The sequence below is a fragment of the Lepeophtheirus salmonis genome, chromosome 8 (genome assembly GCF_016086655.4).
Source record: "Lepeophtheirus salmonis chromosome 8, UVic_Lsal_1.4, whole genome shotgun sequence".
NCBI lineage: Eukaryota > Metazoa > Arthropoda > Copepoda > Siphonostomatoida > Caligidae > Lepeophtheirus > Lepeophtheirus salmonis.
The window spans coordinates 2,187,392-2,212,907 of NC_052138.2; the positions used below are offsets into that span (position 1 = coordinate 2,187,392).

Here is a 25,516-nt window from a genome sequence, read left to right on the forward strand (position 1 = left end):
ATTTTATTTTTATTCGTTAGTACATTTGATCATGTTTTATTAATTGCCGAATTTTTTTTTCAATGTATATCAGCATGTACTGAAAGGTTCTTCAGAAGGGGAATAGTTTTCAACTAAAATGTTTATTTATCTTAATTATAGCTCACTTCCTCTGCCTTTTATATTATATAATATCTGTGTTTATGAGCCTTGATAATAAATATAAAAACCTTATTTTTTAAAATTATTTTAAGGGTAGCTTTAAGGACATTCAATTAATCATAATGAGATCCGCCTTGTTGATAATCTCGCCCACACGGCGCCAGAAGCTTTGGAAGGCCCGGGCGACCTCGTGCGGATCAAGTTTTGCCATTGATTGGGTAATAGACTTCTTCAGGGACTTTACAGACAAATTATACTTGGGACATGCCTCATGCTCAATCTAGAGATAGAAATCGCATGGGTTCAGCTCCAGGTTATTTGCAGGCTAACAATCCGGGCTACAAAAGTGAGGACATTTTGTGACCAAGACATCCTGCACTTTTTTGCTCTGTGTTGGAAAGTATAATTTATTCATTAGGCTACTTCATCCAATTGGAGAATGTAAATTAAAAGTGCAAAGTCATAACCAGGTTAATTGCAAAGATGGATCCGTACGAGGTCGCCCGGCCCTGCCAAAGCTTCTGGCTGCTTTGTGTCCAAAGTTATCAAGAAAGGCGGATTTCTTTATAAATAATTTAATGTCATTAAATGAGGTATTAAAATAATAAAAAATAGGGTTTTACCCCATCTCGTTTGTTTGTTCTTTACAGATTTTTCTAATTTATTTGGACCACCCTGTATAATTTCAACCAGCATTATATCCATTTCTACAAAAAGCTTTCAATTGTGGTGTTAATGATATTCAACATGCTAATTAATGATCTTTACTAATTGTTATAATAAGCCATTAATTATGAAACAAAATGTTTGTTAAAAATTAACGTTGAAGTAGGTAGAGACGATATTATAATAAATAATTACACAATGGTTAGATATTAATGAAACACAAAGCAGTAACGAATTCTTGCTCGAGCTACAGGAGTGGGGAAAGCAAACCTATCATGACATAATTATTTATACAAAGTTGTGTGTTATTTTACATTTTGATAACGACCATGAAGGATCAAAGACAGAAAAAGAAAGAAACTTTTGGTGAGCTATTTCCTACAATATCTGAATTGACATATACATATAATTTGATTTCCTTATCATTATTTAGCCTTGCATAAAAAAGTCAACAAAACCCTCAGGGACTATGCTGAAGTATCCACGGGTCATGGAATGCGCTATATCTTTGAGCATGAGGGAAATGGATTTACCCACTTTATATGGGCCACCATGGTTATCGGATTTATTGTCATTTCCTCAATTATCTCTAAAAATGCATATGATGACTGGGAAAATAATCCAATACTTACTTCCGTTGCAACAACGGGTCTTCCCATTGAAAAGGTTCAATTTCCCGCCATTACTCTTTGTAACCAGGTGAGGCAAAGATCCTACTAATAATTAGTAATTAAAATCGGATTTAGTTTTTGATTTTCATGCTTTTACATTCATAAAATGCTCACGAAGAGCATCACTGCATATAATAAATATTTAATTTATTTTATTCCATGAACTTTTTTGCTGTAATAACTTTTAAAAGTAAAATATAATCAAAGTCTACATTTAACTAATAAAAACGACGGAGGGATATGAAACTGTAGTAAAAGTAATTGCCCTAATGTACCCAGGGATTGTTTTGCCATGAATTGGGTATGAGACAAGGATTAAGTGCGAGGGCTACTAGGATTTTACGTTGAGGAGATTGAGATTGATTAGCTCAGAATTTTTGTTCTGGAGGTGACATTTTATTCAGAAGAAATTTTGGATTTTTATTTATATGTTTTAATACAAAAATTGAAATTTTTGAAGAATGCATTAAAAAAATGGATTTTTATAAAAAATAAACGTCGAATTGGCTGGAATATAAATTTATTATATCAAAGCCATAGAATGATTGATGTTTTTTTTTTTCGTTTTGTAGGAGAGAACAGGACAAGTTGGAGTTCATTATTTATAACCAATATCTACGAACTTATGCAACCCAGGCTTCGTGGAATAGCCGCATATAAGTGTTGCGTTAGCTAAGGCTCTTTGAGGGTAGTAGGTAGTGAATCGGAGAATCGTGAGTTTTTTCTGGAATCGGCATTGAGAAAATAATGTTTAATTTGTGATTCTGATTCTCATTTATTAATAATATTGAACTATTTAATACTTTTCAATGTTATGAAAAAAAGGCCCCCATTAAGGAATTTTTGGTTTTTTTCTAGAAAATTTAACCTTTGAAATTTAATTTAAATTTTCAATCCTTTCCCTTTAATTTTCTCTGAGTAACGATATTTGAATTTTTGTACTTAAAAAAATTATTATTAGAAATTTGATTTTCGAAATATTTTTCAAGAAAATGTATTTATTTGAAATCAACTGGCGATTTTTGAGTTTTGGTTTCCCAAAAATTCAAAATTGATTTTTGTTGTGTTTTTTGGAATTTTTTTTCCAAAAAATTTTATTTTTATGAACAACTGTGGATTCTTTAATTTTTAGAGAATAGCCATAGGCTAGTCATTGAAATTGATCTTAATCAAAATAAAAACTTTTTATGAAGGGGAATCGACACACACTTTTAATGAGTTTATTTGAATACTAAATGGCGCATCGAATTTGAAAACATTGTCATAACAAAAATAACAATGCATACTTATTAATACTAAATAATTTATCTTTCACTTATTCTCACTCAGTAAGGCAATATAAAATTTGAAAACAAAATATTAATGTAGTTAAACCTCACCAAAAACAATTAACGAATTAACGAGTTTTTTGACTAGAAAATTGAAAATTTGAAGTTTAATTTTTTACTTTTTTTTATTAAATGTGGATTTTTGAACTTTTTTTCGAAAAAAAATTAATGTTCTATGAACAGCTGTGGATTATTGCAATTTTTAACATAAAAATTAAAATTTTTCTTAATAGCTATGGATTTTAGAATATTTTTTCCAAAAAATTTTATTCTATGTGAACAGCTGTGGATTTTTGAATTTTTCCCCAAAGAAAATAATTTTATAAAAATACCTGTGAATTTAAAAAAAAACCAAAAAATTTAATTTTTTCTTATTAGCTGTAGATTTTTGAACTTTTTTTCGAAATTTTTTCATTTTATATGAATAGTTGTGGATTATTGCAATTTTTAACATAAAAATTTAATTTTTTCTTAATAGCTGTGGATATTTGAATAGTTTTTCCAAAAAAAATTAATTTTATGATTATATATTTTAACCTATGAAGTCAAAAAAAAATTCCAAAAAATTTATGGTTTTTTTGAATAGCTGTGGATTTTTGAACTTTTTTCGAAAATTTTAAATTTTATATTAACAGCTGTGGATTATGGCAATTTTTAGATAAATGTTTAATCTTTTCTTAATAGCTGTGGATTTTTTAATTTTTTTTCAAAAAAAATTAATTTAATAAAAACAGCAGTGAATTTAAAATAAAAAATTTAATTTTATGTGAACAGCTGTTTATTTTTTTAATATTTTTAAAGATAAAGTAATCCCTAATGAATTAACTACGAACATAACAATTTTAAGTATATTTCAATCTTTATAGTCGTAACTTGTTTTTATAGGGTAACGTCAAAGAAGTAACGGAGAATGTCATCAAATTTCGTCTGGATGAATACATACAAAACACAACAGATAAATCTCTTGTGGATATTCAAAAGAAAGGATTAGAATATCTTAAGCGTAATTATGAGTCAGGGGCGTACGCAGGGGTAAGTGCTGGAGGCACAATAACCCCCCAAAAAAAAAAATAATAATAATAAAAGGAATTTTTACTATAAATTTAATATTTGACTTTTGAAAAATTCAATTTTCTCAGAATAGCTATAGATTTGAGAATTTTTTTCCAAAAAACGTTTGAAATTTAATTTTTTAATCTTTTTTCCAAAAAAAATTAATTTATTCTGATCCGCCGTGGATTTTTGAATTTATTTTTTCAAAAAAAAAATATATATTTGATATTTTTTTTTTTTTTTCAAAAATTTATAATTTTTCAAATTCTTTTCCAAAAAAATAATTTTCTGAGAATAGATATAAATTTGAGAATTTTTTGATCAATAGATATTTGAAATTTAATTTTTTAAATCTTTTTTCCAAAAAAAATAATTTATTTTGAACCACCATGGATTTTTGAATTTATTTTTTCAAAAAATTTAATATTTTAAATTAAATTTTTCAAATTCTTTTCCAAAAAAAATAATTTTTTCAGAATAGCTATAGAATTGATCATTTTTTTACAAAAAAATTTCTTAATCAATAGATATTTGAATTTGAATTTTCCAAGTCTTTTTACCAAAAAAACTTAATTTATTCTGAGCAGCTGTGAATTTTTGAATGTACTCTCCCAATAATTTAATATTTGAAATTTAATTTTTCAAATTTTTTTTTCCAAAAAATTAATTTTTCGAACTTTTTTCCAAAAAAAAAATAATTTTCTGAGAATATCTATAGATTTTTGAAAAAATTTATATTCGAAAAATAATTTTTCGAATTTTTTATCCAAAAAACTAATCTTTTGTCAATAAACTGGAGATTTTGAATTTTTTTTCCCAAAAATTATAAGTTTAACTGAACAGCTGTGGATCTTTGAAATTTTTTTCAAAGCAATTTTAATCTATGGATTTTAAAAATAAAAAATTAATTTTTGTATATTTCTTCCAAAAAATTCCAAAAACCAAGCCTCATATAATCCTGCGGACGCCACTCTCAGCACTCTTTCACTCATCATTTTTTTATTTATTTGCTTTGTGAATGTGTAGAGTATCTCATGGAATTCTTCAACACAGAGAATATTAACATTAAACAAGCCCTCAAAATAATCAAATCCATTAATCCTGATGCAACGGTTCGGGCAAGTATTGCTCAAAACAAATTTGATCCTTGTTACTTGAATAAAACAATCGATTTATATGATGAAAATGATAATGACGAGGATGATTCAGACTATTATGACTATTCTAATTATGGTATATCTGTATTTTAAAGTTATTGCATACTATTTTTTTATGTCTATTTTTCAGTGGATGAATCAAGAATCGTGTGCCCTAATGGCTATGAATGTTTAAAGGATAAAAGTGTTTGTCTTTTTATCAGTACTAAATATTACATTAAAAGTAGAGTAGAGTCCCTTTGCTCATCTGTTTATGGAGTTTCATTTGAAATCTTCAATATAACAGACATTAAAGTGATCATGGATATTAAAAATCATTTCCGTGTTCCTATGGAATTTCATGTTCAATTGAAAATGAACGACACTCACTTAAAAAACATAACAAAGAACTTTAATGAGATATCTATTGAGATAGAGGATTATACTAATTCCTGCATTGCAGTTCACATTGCGGAGAACATGTCAATTACATTCCTAAATAAAAACTGCTCTGACGAAATACAATTTTCCTGTATTCTTCGTTCATATTTCTGTAAAAGCACTACGTTTGTTGGTATGTATGTTGTAGATACTTGGTACCAATGGCGTCACTAGCTGGGGGGGATCAATAGTGTTGAAAATCGTGTGTAATTTGGGCATGTTAAGAAAAGAAACTGAAAATCAACATGGCCGCTCTAAACATTGGAAGATAAGTATGTTCCATTATATCAGTTGAAAGAGGGAAGAAGGATTGGCATGTCGATCCTCAATTCCAACAGCTTCGATCAAGGACTTACAATTATAATTCCGGCGCAAAACCTCAGGGTTAAATAATAAGGAGATCTGCTAAGGAGAAGAAAATTCATTTTTCAGGTTACAAATTCTCCAAAAAAAGGCGAGCTTAAAAATGCACACGATTTACATAACTAGGGATCAAGCCTCCCCCCCACTCTATTTATGAGAGCTAGCAACGTCCCCGCTTGGTACATGACTTAATTATTTGTACTGTACATTTTATGCCTCCAGACTCACCAGATTGTCCAAAAGGATTTTGGCTGGATGGAAATACCTGTATCTACATAAGTCTGTCCAAATATCCCAAGGGGAAACATTTGGATGTCTGCAAAGAAATGAATGGAAGTACATATCAAATCAAGGAGAAAGAAAATCTATCAGTCATTGCATCGATTTTTCGATCTAAAAAAAGTCTTCTTCCGAAAACGTTTCATATTGATGTAGAACCTTTACAAACTGACCTGTCAAAGCTGTTGGAAGGATCTGAAAATATCCTTTTCGACGCTACGAAGGAGGGGCAGTGTTTTATGATTTCCATGGATGAAAAAACTACCATCTACAAAAGTGATTGCGACCTAGAGGCCAACATCATTTGCGTTAAAAATCTACCTATGTGTCCTTATCGAAAAAGTAAAGAGGTGAGTTTATACCAAAATTGATCATATACGTTTATCTTAGTGTTAAAACTCAGACCAGAACGAACTGTAACTCCCCCTCAAAAAAAAAATGTTGAAAAAATTTAATAATTGAATTTTTTGCATATACCCATGGGTCAACAAGAAATTGGTATTCCTGCCCTTTTGGAAACGGAGCATAAGTATAAAACAGCAAAATACATAGAGTATTTTTGTGTTAGCGAGGTAATACAGTGAGCTATCTCTCTTATAACTTCGTATGACGTCATTGTACCGTGTCCACAATTTCAAAACACAAATGACGTGATAAACAATTTATAATTAAAATTGGTAGGGGCCGAATTTTTTGTTCTTATCCGATCTAGACTGAGTTTTTCTAATGGACCAAACTAGTTCGGTTAACAAAAAACCAAAGCAGTATCAGATCAATTTAGGGTTTCCGTACCAAACCCACTACTATAAAATATATAGGATTTAGGTGTGTATCTGACGTTAAAATGTCTTTTAGAATCCCACCAACCAACTACTTCTACCCGAGAAAGCTCATTATATTCGACAATATTCCAGTATCGTAAGGGAATGGATAGATACATTCTTCAGTGGTTTAAATCAAGACAAGGCGTACAATGAACTTTTTCATCTCTTATGGTTTGACAAAATGCCCTGTTTTGATGTTTCAAAACCTATTACGAAAGGTAAGTTACTGATTTGAACTACTTGAAGAAAAAATAAAACCTGTATTCGCCCCTTTGTATAGTTTCATTTATCAAAAAATGCTGGTGGAAAAAGCAAGAAACCCCCCTGTTCATCCTTGTTTGAATTTTTCCCAACAGAAAATGGGCTCTGCTGTGTCTTTAATTTAGAAAAAGCAGAAAATATGTTTCGTGAAAGTAAATACTCGAAACAACTCTCAGAGCTTCAAAGGCAAGAAAAAAACCTAGCAGAAGAATCTTCAAAATGGCTCCTTGAAGGTATTGAATATTTAAGGAGTGGTCCATTAAAATCTGAACACTTTTAATTTTAAACTTCAACAAGATATAATTTATTAATTCACAATAGAATTTCAACAAAATTAATACTATAAATAAATGTATATCTGAGCTTTCTGAAAAATTCAAGTAGGCGCCCTTAGCGGCAATGAATGCTTCCAGGCGCCAGCACCCACTACGAGTGTAGTCTTCTGTGATAGTATCCCTGTGCTAGCTGACAGTGGCTTTGAGGTCCTCGGTGTTTGGAATACGGACACGACATGCACTCAGAAGGTGTAATCGAGGGGGTTAGTATCAGGACTGAAGGGGGCCAAAAGTGTCAAAAAAGAGTTCAAAATATTCAATCAAAAGAGTATTACTACGGAATAGATGGGTTTTTTCATTGCTGATGTCAAATGTGGCCTTTCCACCCTCACAAGGCTCGTTCCACCCCCCTTTTATAATAGCTCTCTAGACAGTCTGGTGTAAAACCACGAGATCTCTTGCATAGGGCTTCATGGTCTTGTGGGAATTTGCCTGCCCTGTTTTTTTTTAACTCCTCTGGGTCCAGTTTGCCCTCACCGTTCCGGACTCGCTGACGTCGTAGACGGTGGTCCTGGAGACAACCAACTACTTGGAGTGCGCGAATGGAAATTCGTCGATCACGTTTAAGTGTCCTTTTCTTGACTTCTACGTAAGTTAGAGAGCTCAGATTTGTTTTGTTATGTAACTAATTGTTTAGTCTTTAATATATCGAAATATGAATCAACTTCAATCACTCAACCTTAATTTATTATTGAATCAGTAAGTGTTCAGATTTCAATGGACCAACCGGTATGTCCTTCTCTCAAATCCTAAATATTATCCTCTGTATATATTATAAAGATGGAGAACCATTTCCCAAAGATGGTAAACATGAAGGTTTAACCGTGATTATAGATGCCAATACAGATCTAATCGAATCTACAACAATAACATCAGACGAAATGGGTTTTCATGCCTACGTTGGAGGAATTCAACAGTATCCTCTTCTTTCAAGACATTCTATTTCCATACGAGCAGGAGAACAAAACTATATCAAAATATCTGCTACAGACATTGAGACAGATAAGGACTTGGAGTACATCTCCTCTCAGAAAAGAAACTGTTATTTCTCCCATGAGAAAAAGTTGACTTATTTTCAAAACTATACCAGAAACAATTGTCTCTTTGAATGTGAACTACTGAATGGAAAGGAACATACGAATTGTACTCCCTGGTTCTTTCCAGTTCTAGATGAGGAAGTTAATATCTGTGATCCCTGGAAAACAAAGCAATTTCTAGAGTAATGAATTTAAGCAAACTATATAAATATATATATACACTAGAATCCAGGAGCTAGACGCAAATGTATTCCGGAACGTATCCGGAAAATTCCCACATGGAGAATTCCCCCTCCCCCCGTGAATTCCCACCTATATTAATAAACAAATTTCAAATAAAATAACTTAAAATAAAGTAAGTCGATTTTTGCATATCCATTTTCTATTAACGTTGTATTTTCTATATATTTTCTAAATTAACAGCCAATATGATAACATGAGATAATTAAAAAAAACCGAACATATATCAATTTTAAAAGAAAAAAATATTCAAAACGCAATATTATGAGCAATAACTCGTAAATAATCTCATAATTCTCATAATCATTAAAATAGTCACAATACTTTGGTTAAAATGACGATATTGTCTTCTTTGAACAGGCAGAGGACGACCTGCAAGCTATTGAATGATCTGTATGCGGATCAAGTGTTCTTCATCTTTTTAAAAGTTGGACAATCTTCCAGAGAACAACTTTCGAGGAAAACCGACGGTTCCATCCTTTCACATTATTGTTTGTCCGTGGTAATCCTTCGTCCCTTTGATTGAACATATCCTACAATGTGATGAAAAATCAAGGACTACCACTTATGTCTAAAAGAAGGATTTGACTACTGGTTTGAATGTATATTGCGACGATAAAGCTACCAATGTAAGGCAATAATCAACGATAACCATGAATTTATTGAACAAATCAACAATTATATACACGCTCCATCACAAACTGATGCACAAGTCACTATTATGAGAGCCAATATTAAGAGGAATTTGGCTCAAGTAATCATGGATACTTCACAGCAAAATATATTCACAGAATTAAGAAAATTAAAGAATAATATTGCTGCTAATCTTCCTACAATTGAAGCAATGAGAGAAAAAATATCCGAAAAGTTTGGGAAAGAAATGACCTACCCCCGAAACCATTGAATAGGCAAGATGTATTAGTTGAAATTGGTGTATTAATATAGGTGGGAATTCACCGGAGGGGATTGCTCAGGTGGGGGGGGATTTTCGGGAATCATTCCGGAATGAGTGTCAAAAAGTGATGCAGTTGGGTTTGAAATCCATTTTACACATAATATTTATTCAGGGACGACCCTAAATACTGTAAAAAATTAACTTCAAATTAAACTTATATCAATTTGGAAATAACATCCAAAAAAAAATTGTCATAAATTATTAAACAATTTCCCAATTTTTGGTTTACCTTCATTTACAGGAGAAAATAAAGCATTGTTTTTTTGTGATCCTTCATTTTATTCCTTTCGAAGTTCTATTCTACCCCTTAAAATGATTGGTTTTTGGTCCAAAAAAAAATGATGATTCTCCTTGTTTGATCTAAAAGATGCACAAACTAGAGTCAGAGATGGTATAGGATAAAAAGTAGTACATATAAGACAAATTTCGTTACTTTTTGGACCAACAACTTTTAGCCTATATCCAGTTCGAATTTGAATGTAATGGATTTTGAAAACTTTGGAAAGGACGGTCTGCAAGAAGCCCGTTCCTAATTGGGAAATGAGACCACATTATTCCCAAGGAAGATAAACTTGCCTACTTTAATGTTTGCCTAATAGACTAAAGGCTCTAATTTTTGCAAAAGGGGACACTTTTGAATCATTATTTTATTATGTATTGCTATGATGTTCAGTGATATTTATGGCAAAATTTCATTTATCAATTATATAAATAGTTACAAGGGATTATTCATTTTACAGTATTTAAGGTCCAGTCTGTAACGGAAAAAGAATTTATCCGTTCTCAATCCTCAAGTTTTTACTCTCTAACGTTGATATTTAGTTACAATATTTTTATAGAAATATGTTCCGAACTGAATAACATTTTTTTAAATAAGAAACACATTCGTAAAACAATGAATTTCACAACGACAGTATGGCACATTGGGTCATACCTTGACATTGATGAAGAACTGAGTCTGTGAGCACAAATGTGGATATATTATTCTACATGTGCTCATAGATAATTATTGTTGTTGGATCGATCGTTCCTGCGGACCCAGCTTTCTTCTAGCTATTCTTCAATTCTAGCTGGGATTGAAAATATAACAACTAAGAAAATAATAAATTCTAGACAAATATCTCTCACTTTAAACTTCAACTATCTTCTCCCTTGACAGAGATTATATTGAACTGTTAAATAACATAGTTATTAACTACGCCATTTCAGCTGCTGTAGTTACCATAAAAGACCGATAAAGATCCGTCCTAGGACTGACAAATTTTATAAGGACTGGACTGCAATCTTTTTACTTTATTTAAAAGCCATCCAAGGTTTTAAGAAATACAAGGTTATACAATAACGCGTGTACGACAGATGTTTGACTTCCACCACGATTTTTAACAGGCAAGTCATAGACTATGATTGGTTGCATGGTTTCTCAAAATTTGTCTGTCTTGTCCAGCAGTCAGTACGATACATCCAATTGAAAATTCTAGAAAGCCCGATTACATGATGGTCTAATCTTATCTTGTATTTCTATTAACCTTGGACCGATCCAACACAAACACGTATACAATCTATGCATGTGAAAAATAAATTTAAAGTGAATTTTCTTTATAAAAGTAACGGTACTTGGGTCTGATTCCGAAGTTTTGTTCAAGCTTAGAGGCAAAGTTTCCTAACCCTTTTGCGTAAAACTTCAGATATGTCTATTACTGCGGCGATCAAGCTCCGTGGTTTTACTGTATTATGTAGAACTATGTGTCAACTATTTTCTCAAAGTATTCCTTAATATTTACAGATACAGCAGGGACTTCAAGGATGCAGGATGTGATTGCAAACCAGACTGCAAAGAAACCATTTATACGACTTCTTTTTCCTCTCTTCCTTTAAGAACTTGCAATTTTCTGAATTTAGAAATGTCCTATCTCTGTAATTTCCAGTCGGAAAATCTTCCAGAACCTCAAACATTTGTGGAGGTAATTCTGAATTGTCAACAAGGTACAGGGGTGTCCGCAGAGTTATATGTATGAATATTTTTAGGGGGGGAAGGGGGCTTGGTTTTTGGATTTTTTTTCAAAAAAATCCAAAATCTACATCTGTTTACAAAAAAAATACAAAAATTAAATTTCAAATATTACATTTTTATTCAAAAATCCATGTTATTCTTATAAAATTAAATTTTTTGAAATAAAATTCAAAAATTCATAGCTATTCTCAAAATTTTTTTTTTTTTTTGGAAAAAATTCCAAAAATCTATAGCAATCCTCAAAAAAAAAAAATTTTGAATTTTTTTAGAAAATCCACAATTTTCATATATTAAACTTGAAAAATTAAATTAAATTTCATATATTAAATTTAAAAAATTAAATTAAATTTCATATATTAAATTTAAAAAATTAAATTAAATTTTACATATATATTAAATTTGAAAAATTAAATAAAATTTCATATATAAAATTTTTTGAAATAAAAATTCAAATATTACATTTTCTAGTAAGAAGCAAAAATTAATTAATTTAAGGAGGGTTACAGCCCCTCCAGCCCACCCCCTGCAGACGCCCCTGAGGTTTGTATACATCCAGGCATAAATGTTCATTTTATATCAACAGGACATAATTGAATCCAAAACAAGGGCCTACATTTTGAGCAAATATGTGTCCCCAATACGCGTTATACCAAAGGATGTCAATATTAGAACAGAATATTCATATGATGAAAGCTATAATGCCTTTTCTAAAGATATAGCCATTATCAGTTTTTATTTTGAAAAATCTGCAATCCTACAATATCAACGACAGAAAAAGTTAACGTCCATTGAGTTTATGGGACAGATTGGAGGGATTCTAGGACTATGCATTGGATTCAGTATTATATCATTTATAGAACTCATCTACTGGTTCCTTTTCAAGTTCTTATTCGGAAGATCAACAGAGTGAAGTGGTTTACAACAAGTAGTTTCTAGATTTACTCAAATCTAGCACCATTTTATTATTATATGGTATACAATTTGTTTCTATCCATTTCATCTATTCAGTACTTGTTATTTGTCATTTTTTTAATTCTTTTTTCGAAAATACAATACTATCAAGATCATATGTCACCCCACTGATGTTTGTATGTATGCAGGGATATCTTTACTTTGGAACAAATTATTAATTTGAAATTTGAAGTGTTGAAGATTATGCACATCTAATTGAGTTTCGATTTATTGTTATTAATAATATTACTGTTTTACCTTAATAGGTTTAGAGATTGTAAAGCATTGTTATATTCCGTTAGTCGCTTCATCACCTCGTTATCTTTATTGAATCACGTAACCTTTCGTCCAAAAAGAAACAGAAAAAAGTCCCAAAATCAACTGGTAGTCAATCATACCAACAGCTATTTCTTTCATAAGTACTCATTAGCTATCATGGTCATATTATTTATTCACAATTTTATAAATGAATTAAATATATATACACCGGGTGAAGAAAAAGTAAAAATACCTCCCTTTAAGTAGTCATTAAAATACTCATAATTGATCAGGATGATATTGTAAATAGAAAATTTTATTTTATAATATTTTTTACTATAGCAATGCACATTAATCATGAATCTGGTCACCATCAACCTCAATGACAGCCTCCAACCGCCATCGGATCCACTTACACACATTAGCAACTTAGTCCTTTTTCATGACGCTCCACTGCTGGTTAACAGAGTTCTTCACGTCATCAATATTCGGGGGGTGAAATTTGTAGGCCTTCTTCTCAATTTACCACAAAATGAGTAATCCAGTGGATTCAGATCTGGGCTCTGAGAGGGCTAAAGGTTCTTGAACCAGAAGTTCAATCCACTCTTGTACAATATTAGCAGTATGGGCCGGAGCCCTGTCCTGCTGAAATACGTATGTGGCCTTATTGGACTTCTTCATAGTCTTGGTGATCTATCGGCTCACAATTTCCTTCAACCCCATCAAGTTGCCAGCTGCAGGTAACTGGTATCCAACAGGAAACCAAATTGGAGACATTTTTTCTTCAGTTGATACCAAAATCCCCAATATTATCACAGAGGACTGATGTTTGGTCTTGGTGACTGCCCTGATGTTGTTGTCAGCCTTGTCAAAGCATACACCCCAATCATTTTGCTTGTTGCAGAAAAGGTAAAGAGACCTTTTCATCAGAGAAAAAAAATTACACGGTTGCCGTTGTGCTTAAGATCATTCATGAGTTATTACATCACTGAGGACGGAGTTTTTTATGACGTTGGGACGTTCTTCCAGCCTTTCAGATAGCCTTTCACACAGTAGACCGATGCACCTTCTTCTTCTTGGCGACCTCTGATATTTTCATCATTGGGTTGATCCTAAAAGCCTCCATGAAGTCTTCAGGCTTAACTTTGATGGATCTTCTACTCTTGGGGTTGTTCTTAAGGTTGTCCCCATCAGCCAAACAATTTTGGATCTTACAGACTGTTGCCTTGCTGACATTTACGGCCTTCATGATGTCCGAGGTGGTCCTCCCGTATACATAGGGTATTTTTATGTTAGCAAGGTAATGCCGTGACATATACATATTATTAACCAGTAATAATCTTGACCGGCCGGTACATAGGTGACTCATCAAAAATCACCTGCACCAAAGAGGCCCTCGCCTCCACGTCCAGGATCCAAAAGGATCCTTCAATCTACTCCTGTGATGCCTCAACAAGAAGCAGCATCAGGAGCACGTCCAGCAGCTGAGTTGACAGACCTAACTGGAGTAAGGCTAGAAGTATGTAGTTGCAAAAACAGAAGTGCCACCTCTTTCTGGGCTGCAACAAACGACCCTCTAATATAAACTAAAAAGAAAATGGAGTGTTTTGGTTTGTCAATAAACAAGTCATAGTGGGAAACACTCAAGATGGGTGGGATTCATCTGCATGATCCCTACTTCTCATATGGGAAACTTTACGCGTCGCTTGCTCAATAGTAAGAAGTCTAAAAACTTTTTATATTGTGATAACCACATGGGAAGTGCAAGCAATTCCCCGGTTTCCAAGGTGCAAATATGTGTATCATAAGACCAAGAATGTCGTTTATGTAGAAGTTCTAGAATATTCTAGTATAGAAACAATAATAATAATAATGCAATTCAATACAAGCAATCCAATTCCCCAAACTATTAACTTATTTTCGTCTTAAATTTAGCCCAGCCAAGAGCTTCTGCTAGTAGGTTATATACCCTCAATACGAGGGTCGTTTAAAAGTAAGTGCAAAGTCCAAAAGATGGCATTACTGACGCATATCGAGGTAATGTTTATTTAAAAGCATCTCTTGGAAGAACACATCAACTTTCAGCCAGATCGGTCAATTTCTTTCTTTTTGGCGTTCCTTTGAATACTACTCCAGAATTCATTAATAAAATCTATGATATGTTGATGTATGACAAAAGAGTCAAAGCTATCCGCAAGATGGGTGTAGCAAATTCTCACACTTGTTGCAAGAACCATTTGCAGGTGTTCCAGAAGAATCCGCCGAACTTTAAGCATTTTTCGTCACTGTGGATGAAACATGGATACATCACTACACTCCTGAAACCAAATATGGATTTTATCATTGATTTCTGGAGTAGCAATCTCAACAGGCCATCCAGAAAGTTCAGCGTCACTTGTGCACAGATGGCCACTCTGAAAATTTTGAAACCACTTATAAACTGTTTTAATCGAAGGTGCAGAGCCCCCATAATGTCTATCATGCTTTTTTTAGTCTTTTGAGGCGTTTTGCCTTTCATAAAGTAATGATCAACTCACGAAATTATTTTCGTTCCCTTTATTGGAAATCACTCCACTTCCTCGATTCAAACAAATCCCAAACAGAAAGATATCACTGATCTTGCTTGGTGTATAGACCTTTGTACAATACCAATTTCATGTATGTTTCCGAACCATTCTATATTCTTAATTGATATATTTACTTTCACGTTACATGTCAATTACGCCATTTAAAAGAACTATGTTCCATGATGAATGTTGTTAAAAATTTAAAGTAAGGTTGAATATCACATATGAAAATTAGTACATCATTAATATTAACATTTAATATGAGTATATGTTGGTTTTAATATGTTTCCCCCTGGGATGTTTCACCCTCATATATAGGTATATTACAGCATCTTTCTTCACTTGAAGTCCATTGTCACTTTTTATACGGAATATCTTGAAATGGGAGCATTTGAATTCAATTTGGATGTGTAGAATTCACATTAAATTAATGTTGTTCCTTATTATGATGAATTCGTGCCGTTTACTGATGCTGAGAGAAAAACCATTGCATCAGTAAACTTCTTTGAAATGGGATAAGACTTCATCTCATCAATTTTTATTTCTTTATATTGTTTCTTCCACTTTTCTCTCATCCGAAGTACAACGGTAATAAAAAAGTCGGTTCGAACTCATTATCAAAAGGGCAACATCAATGTTTGATATTTTCTATTTTAGGGATATATATAAATTGAATTACATGCACGCTCATTTTACGCTAATGAAAGCAAAAATACATTACAAATGATTTGAAGTGGAGGGAGACTCATTTCAAACCTTAAGTTACCGAGTGGTCCATTAGCATCTGAAACAACTTTGAATTTTAAACTGTAAATCAACATGGTAACCCAGATAATTTGAATAATGTTTTGGAGGAAACTACCTAAAATCATATATGACAAGGGAGGGAGGGGAGAAGAAGTAAACAAGGACATTGGCAAGAGATACTCTGATGCAAATCCTCAATTCTACTTTGAGTCCAAAAAGAACTTACAATTATAACTCAGCAACAAATCCTCAGGTTTATGCTCCGTCTTTTATGAGCACACTTGAATTTTCAATCAGGTTTTGAATATAATTGAATCCATTTAGGAAAGGATGTTCACTAGACAGAAGCTAAATAATAATGACAACTGCTAAGGAAAAGCAAATTCATTCATCAAATTACCAATTCCAAAAAAAGGGCCGGCCAGCTAAAAAATATAGTGATTTGAATCACTGTATTTATCAGTAATTTTGCTTGCACTCTCAAAAAGTTCAATTCCATTACATAAATTAGTCATTATTAATTTATCAATACATAATAGTGAGTCGTGTTATGAACTCATCAACTAAGTGTCCATTGCATGTTTTCGTTTGTATTTAATTACTTTTTTGGAAAGGCTTTCATGTTGGAAATAATGCATTTCTATTGAAATATTGTCTATGGATCATTTGTATATACAGTAGGGTGTTCTGTCAATTTATTTGTTTGTATTTTATAGAGGTATAATTAGAAGATAAAAAAATTAATTGTTTGGAAGTCCAAGTTTATAAAAACGTGTCTATTTTTTTATTTCCAGCTCTTTTTTGTTCAACTTTTTACTAATTTAACTTTATTTTTCACAAGCGGTAGTACCAGGGATTGCCAGGACTTATTAGGTTTTGGCGAACATACAAATTTTCCTTTAATAATATAGAAGAGATGAAAAAAAACATCTAAAAGAAGAATCCTCGACTACCTTAGGTAAAAATTGATTTAAAAATGCCAAATAAAATAAGGAATCCTTGGTGTTAGCCTCCATTTTTCACGAGCACAGTCAGCTACTCACTCATTTGATGAGTCAGCCAGTAATTTAGCTCCTTGCTAAAGCTCATATTCGTCAAATTCTTTTTCTTTTTTTGTTTAATTATGTATATATAAAGTACTTCTCCGTTTCTCTTCTTTTTTAATATGAGTTGAACTAAACACCTGCGAGATTTTATTTATTTTATATAGTGCTCCCTGTATATTATGATCTTTACACTGAATTACAATATAAATCAGCTAGCACTATTTGCAGAGCATCCGGGGACATGTGGTCATAACATTCACAGATCATTTTTTACTCGCTTGATGGGTCTTATGTTGATAAATAAAAAAATACGATCGCCATGTTCTATTTTCTTGATTATGAGTTCTTTTGCACTCAAAAAAGCATCAGTAAGATTATTACTCAATGAAAATACTCTTTTATGACTAAGTGATGGTTTGAATGCTTCCATTATATCTTTCATACGTCCATAATGAGCCACTTGGTTAACTAATCCAAACCTGACTGAATATCTGTAATCGACTGAGGAGTTGGTAATGAAGGAATCGATTCAATTAATTTTGGGCAAGGATTTTACTCGGTTTTCAGATATTCTAACCCCTGGAAATTCAACAATACAAAATTGGAATTTCTTTTCGTTGAGTGGACACCTGATTTCCCCATGTGCTCCAAATAATCGATTTTCCTCTACCAATGATCCTCCAGTCATGTATTATACATTTGAGTATCATCAACAGAATGAATTCTTCTATCAAAATCATCCATGATCTCATCCAAACATCCATTATATCCATACACACTCCACAAAAAAACCCTGAGGTTCTCTTTTGTATCGGAATCTTCTCATAGATGTGATAAACGCTGTCATGTTACAGTCTTGATTTTAAATTGTAACACTGTGGAAGCTATTCCATACATCAATGACTGTTTCGTATGTCTCTCCAAGTTTGGATCTCGCCATGTGGAAAGGAGTTTTCATGGCATGGTTTCTCTATTACAACATTTATTCTTTGGAGACAAATCCACCGTGCGTATATGATTTCCATCATTTTCCTAGTTACTACCATTCTGTGGTACCATTCAGCTGATTCTCCCATTGGTACGTTTTCTACGATACCCATCCTCTTGGCATTACTTAAATCTTCTTGCACTTTAGATTTCCAGTGAAGGGGCACTGGTGAAGGACTATGTACAGCTCTTGGATATAATCTGGCCCCAATAATATTTTATAATTGGTGAACCCTCAACCTTGGGTACATATCTGTTTATTAACCATTTTCTCATTCAAAATCCTTGGTTTCTCTAGAGATACAATGCACCTCAAACAGCCATATTCGGCCCATTTTTTCTCATTTTCCTTCACCATCGCATTCGCTGGATTTGGCAATGACCTTCCACTGTTTCAATACATTCATTGATAAATATAGACTCTTAGCTTGTGGAATTAAGTAGATCATTGCCCCACTGTTTCTACTATTGTATTTACTCTCTATTGATATGTAAAGTAAAACCACACCATCGATATTGATTTATTCCCCTTTCAATGTCATAGCTTGATCTTGAACTTTTATAAGGTCTTGCAGCCGTATCCCAGCTTTGAAAAAATCTTATCATACCCAAAGACAAAGTTGATCCCCTTATTAGCTATTGTAGGGATCATCGAACCATTTTAGGATGTTTGTCTGATATATCTTCGTATGGGAAGATACATTTTATTGTACACTCGGTTGCCCATGGGTTTTTCAATTATCCATATTTCGTTTCTGAATACTAGGTGGGCTTTTGATGTCTGAGTAGTAGAAAATCTCCCATACATGGAATTTCTTATTCTCTTGATTATGTGAAGTTTCCAACACCTCTTGGTTACATTAGTTTCTAATTTTGTGCCAACATTCTAGGCACTCTTTATGAGGTTTCTTGTTATAACCCTTATAGCCATCAGTAAACAGTTTAACGAACTTTCCCAAGTGTGCACTTGTATCTTTCTTCATTTCTAGATTACTCCTGGATCGTCGTTTGAAAGTAAGAAGTGCTGCTGTATTGGGTGGCTGCTTGGATCAATTTTAGCTCTTTCTCTTGATTCTATAACTTGGGTCAACTCTGATATACTTTTTTTATCAATTTCTGGTATAGGGATAATCTCTCTAAATATCTATTGATCAATAACTCCAGTCATTAATATTATTCTAACTATGTCTTCTGTAAATCAACGCTCTTATCGTATTTGCACTTTGTTGAAAAGTAATAGATAGACGCTTTGCTTCTCACTCTTGACGGAAATGCTTTAATAGGGTATCCTTGAAATTGTTTCATAGCAAATAAATTTGTCTATTTTACACAGCGAATTTCTGATATGAATGCCAGGGATCGAATAACTGACATAACAACATTTTTGTTTTCTTCCAAATTTTTGGACTAGTTTCAAGCAAATCATTTCCCAGTGCAACCTTGCAGCATTGAAACAATTAGTCTACTTTCTCTCCGCTTTCAACTTTCGTAATTCTTGTAAACCATTCCCATCTACCCAGAAAACTATTCCAACCTCCTTTTGTCGTTTCAAAATCAAATTTTGGGTCTCTCACAAGGATGTGAATTAGAAAAAAAAAATTATTGACTATTCTTTTGCAGAAAAATATTTTACATTAGTTATTAAATAACCTTATATAAGCACAGCACAATAGTGTTCATTATAAAAGGATTCTTGTTAAAAGGTTGTACACAAAATCGTTGCATGGTAAAATTGTCGTATGCAATGTCAATGTGAGACAAAACTATTGTGGGTAATATCCTAGTCATCACTGTAAGCAATATGATTGTGAGTAATTTCATTACAAGACATTAATATATCCAGCCCAAAGGTTGCATAGATGAAGTGCAGAGCCCCAAAGCAATTTAAACTCCACCATCGCAGCGTGTATAAGCATCTATGGCCATTTTATAATATCCTATTACGCACACCCGATCCACAAGTTGTGCAGGTGAACGGCTGGGCCCCGAGGTAGGTTAAATTCCATCGTCGCGGATTCTCCATGTATCAAACAACCCTTTAAAAAATCCAATAATACACCACGCTCCTCAGGTTGTAGAGTTGAAGTACTGGGCCTCAAAGTAGTTTAAACTGGACCACTCCCGCATTTTTAAGCATCAAGGACCCATTCAAATATGATTGAATAGAACCAGCCCCATTGTTTTTGTAGATGAGCTCCTGAGTCCCGAGGTAGATTAATTACTTCAGCCTCCGTTTCCTTGAGCATCCATAAAATCTTCTAACATACAAAAATACAACATGGCCCTCAGGTTATACAGCTAAAGTGCTGAACACTATTTGGAACAATTGACCGAAAAATGATATTAAATTTTGCATATTTTAATTCCATTTAAAATGATAGTAGATTTTTTTTACATAGAGCATTTTTTTTTTTTTTAAGTCAGATAAAGTTAAGAAAAAAAATTTAAAAAAAATGTATAATAAATAGGTAAATTCGGCCAGTTGTCAACCAAAATGTTAACCCTTTATATTTCCTAACGGGCAGAACAAGCTAATTTCGTGGCGAATGACGTGAAGGATACATTGTATCAAGAAATTCGGGGGCTTGGGATGATATCTTGGTGGGAAACTCTTTTATTCTCTTGGATTGGAAGAATTTTTGAGGAGGGTTCCGTATAGTCAGAGTTGCTGAATATGAAACTGCACCTCCGGAATGTACGGCTTGATTTTTCGTTATATTGGAAACACATCAAAAATAATTACGAGCACTTTACCTTTTTGTAGTACTCAGGCAAGGTCTATCGAAGAAAGGCTTTGCTTCTTTTGTGGGAACAATATAGGGACATCCAATTACTTTCTATTTGAGTGTAAAACGATGAGTAATATATTGGACCACTTGACCGGGGAATTTTTTTCAAAATTCAACTTAACTTTACGCCCAAACTTTTCTGTTTTATATTTATTGAACTTGGGGCCGAAAATGTAAATTTTATCGTTACTAAAATTCAGTATATTTTATATAAATTAAGAAGCAAGAAAACCTCCCTGTCTCTGGGTTTGTTAAGTAATGTATTTAATATGATTGAAGTTTGTATTGAATCGATTATAATTATGTTGAAATATAGTTGTACTGCTATAACAAAAAAAATATCCAGCATAGGTTGGTATGTTGTGTTAAATTTTGGGATTTCTGATGTAAACAAGCTCCGAGAATTTCTTCAGTATCAATATTGGTGGAAGCTCCCTTATTTCCAATCTTGTTCCATGATCTTGTATCGACCCAAGTTTAATAGAAATACAAGATTAGACTATCATGTAATCGGACTTGCTAGAATTTTCAATTTGATGTATCGTACTGACTGCTGTTCTATACAGATAGATTTTGATCAAACACATAACCAATCATATTCTATGACGTAACTATTAAAAAGCACGGTGGAAATTAAACATCAGTCGTACACGCGTTATACTATAGCCTTGTATTTCTCTTAACCTTGTATCGACCTTAACCAGAACTCCAACAAAACAAATTTCCAACATATTAACAGTTATAACCATGATGTAAGTAAGAATTGGCTATGCTCTTTAAGGATACAAAGGTATTCAGCAAATTACGTCATTACCCCCTCAGTGTTGAACTATTTTTTATTAGAATAATTTATATATACCCAATGATGTATATCCGGTGTTTTTTTATAAATTTGTAATTGGTAATATAAAGAAAGAATTTTGTTTTCCTTTACATTTTTCATTAGTATTTCATTCCTGAGGTGTGAAGATCCTTTCCTAAATAGATTCAATTATATTCCAAACCTGTTTGAACATTCGGGTGTGCTCATAAAAGACGCGCATAACCCTCAGGATTTGTTGCAGAGTTATAATTCTAAGTCCTTTTTGGACTCAGAGTAGAATTGGGGATCGACAACGGAGTATTTCTAGCAAATGTCCTTGTTTATATCCTTTTCTCCTTCCTCTCTTGTTACAGCTGACTGTAGCTGATCTAATAGAACGTCATGACCATTATTCTTCCTCTCCTACAAAAAATTCCTCAAATTATCTACTCAAAAAAATCCTGCACTGGATTTTCATCATTCGATATACGTATAGAGTAGTTACGAGTACTCATGAAAACGGCGCTTAACACTGAGGATTTGTTGCATATCTTATACAAATCTAAATACTTATTGAACGACAATTTTTAAAAATTTGTAAAATATGAATTGAAATTAAAATTTGTAAAGTCTATAAGTATAAAAAGTAAATTTAGAATCCATTTTAGAAAATAATTTCGTCAGAGTATCAACATCCTCTATAAATTTTTCTTTGTTGGAACTTTTGGATTTTTTTTTTTAAACAAAATTATTCATAATGTTTGAAGGCTCATCTCTCAGTGGATCATTATTTGGAGGAAAGAACAATTGTCCCGGAATTAAAAGGGATAATTGCGCTCAACCTCCTCCATTTAATCCTCCAAAAGGAGCAGGAAGTTCTATGCTCATGGCTTCTTCAGCCCCTCTCGGCCCTCATCACAAATCGGTTGAAGAGCTATTGGATGTGAATACAGACACAACAGGTGATCAACCCAAGACATATATTCAAGGACATTGCCCTGAGATAATAACTAACGGAATGTCAGATATGCATAGTAAAGTATCTGAGTTTGTCGTAGGATTTGAAAATGCTCAAAGAGGAAATGATGTGTTATTATCTCAATGGGAGGAAACGCTTGAGGATGTTGATAATTATAGTAACAAATTGAGGGAAATGAAGGAAATGTTCACATGCAGAATCACGCAACTCAATTCGACACTCAAACGGAAAAATATGTAATCATTGTGTTATTCATTTTTAAGCTCTATTGGTTGTATTAGGTGACTTTTTTAAATTTTTACTTCATGTAATGACTTGAATCAAATGTATATCTTTTTTATTACATAATAAATGTAACATTTATTAAAGAATGATTTCTTATAACGTTAGCCTTAATTATTTTTTGTAGGCTAATATAAAAAAATATTCACATTTAAATCATAGAGAATTAAGATAACCATTCATCGTGGAAATTGGAGAGGGAAAATTATAAGATTTGAATAATTATAGGTATATCACATAACGTTTGGATTTAAATATTTTATTAGTTGTCTCAATTTGAAGCCCTTGATTCCTTGAAACGTTCTACATCGAGATGTAAAAATCAATTATATCGGTGTATGGGTAGGTGAAGCTAGTTTTAGTATTCCTTGGATAGGTACACCATTTTGAGGATGCAACTTTGACAAGTTGTGAGGAATTATAACTAATTTCCGATCCTAAATTATTGGAAACTATTATAAATATACAAAATATACTAGGTAAACAATCTAAATTTAGATTCCACGTCATAGTTTTGATCATGGCCATATGCCATAGTTATTGCCTATAGGCACATTTAAAAAGGTAAATACAATTTTGAGGCAAATAACACGCAAAAATTGAGGTTTATAATAAAATCTCCTATACCAAAAGGATTTTCTGCTTCAATATGTACGATGAAATCAATCTTTTTCAAAAAAAATATGCCCGCTAGATAAGAATGTGCTTTTTTTAGCTAAAAAATCTGTTATCCATATACTTATCCTGGGATTTTATTATATACCAGATCTATTACATTCGTTCATTTTCAACTTTAAAACAAGATACATTATAAATCATCATAGGTTACAATACAAAAAAAGTTATTTTTGTATTAATATTTCCTCATCCAAAATAGAATTAGATAACTCCACGTTAAATTTAAACTCATATATTATGTAATTTTGATTCAGTTCAATGCATTTTTTCATTCTATCGAACTTGATGAATGTACTTAAAAAACTGAAAATAAACACTTTTATTAACATTAATATTATGGAAAATAGTTAATTATTGAATGTCAAAATAGAACCAACAAATAAAATAACTTAAACCTTACTATCCATCAAAATTTAGCACTCAATTGCCTAGTTTTATTATTTATCTGACCCTAAAATGTATTCAAAATATTTATTATATTACATCGTTATACAACCTTATTTCTATATTGTAGAAAAAAAACTAATTAATACAATCGAAAAAATAAGGTATTTTTCTCTAATTACCCTACTTTTCTTGTTCCTAATTGATCAATAAATAAAAAAACAATTGCATAAATTTATACACTTGAATGGGGGTTTAAGTGCATATACCTTTGATTTAATTCAAATATCGGTGTTTATATTGATATTAAGTAGTATTCAATGCAATGTTATGTACAAATTTCCAATAAATCTTGATGAAACATCATCAAATGACTTTAAGGCTTTAAAAAAAACTTAACATCGGCATTGAATACTACAATATTCCAGTAATAAACACTGATAGGTGTATTTGAATTAAATCAAAGTAACTAAAAATCTTTAATAATGGCTAGATTTGTACAATTATTATATAATTTTTGGCGATTATATTATACATAAAAGAAGAAATATGTCTATCTCTATGATATGTGGGACTACAAATGTAGGATAACAATCAGAGAAAAATGTCTTATTCTTTCTATTGCAATAGTTAAATTTATCTACAGTATGGTTATAAAATTGTATAACGATGCCATAATATATATTTTATAATAGACAAATATTTAACTCCTTTTGTTCGTTGGTCCTATTTTGACATCCAATACCTCAATATGGTCCTTAATATTAATGAAAAAAGAGTTTTTATAGCTTTAAAACTTGGTTGTTGATGCCCCAAAAATGCTCGACTACAGGCGAAAATCCCTTTATTGCTGAATTATATAAAGCTGTAATAAAAAATGTAATATTTTCATATTTTTTCGAAAAAATGTAATATTTTGAAAAAAATTCCAAAATATTACATCAATTTTTGGATTTTTTTTTCAAAAAAGTTCCAAAAACCAAGTTCCCCCCCCCCTCTAAAATATAATCTTGCGGACGCCCCTGTTACTGAATCTAAAAATTTTTTGTGCTGGTAAGGGGGTACTTGGTTTAAATGAATATTTTACAAGTGGTTCATCACTAAAAAAAAGGTTGAGAATCCCTGATTTAATATATACGTATATCTAATTTATTCATAAATGTTTCTATATTATATCGACCAATCTTGATTTTAGTAAGTTTTTCTCCCGTTAATTTTTGCCTTCGATCAGCATTGATAGTTTTAAACATACTAAAAGACGTCCACATTAGTAGTTGTAGCAAATTTGAAGTTGATGTGATCTTC

The 25,516-nt window shown here is 32.1% G+C and overlaps 1 protein-coding gene across 1 annotated transcript; it reads left to right on the forward strand.

Annotated features, from left to right (window-relative positions):
• Positions 1-987: 987 nt before the first annotated feature.
• On the forward strand, positions 988-12,782 carry LOC121123310 (uncharacterized). Its single transcript, XM_040718429.2, is given in 12 exon segments — positions 988-1,173; positions 1,241-1,506; positions 3,692-3,809; positions 4,886-5,092; positions 5,147-5,569; positions 6,022-6,428; positions 6,934-7,120; positions 7,183-7,197; positions 7,199-7,396; positions 8,279-8,717; positions 11,514-11,691; positions 12,325-12,782. Coding segments are annotated over 12 exon segments (2,802 nt in total). The 5' UTR covers positions 988-1,136; the 3' UTR covers positions 12,652-12,782.
• The last annotated feature ends 12,734 nt before the right edge of the window (positions 12,783-25,516 follow it).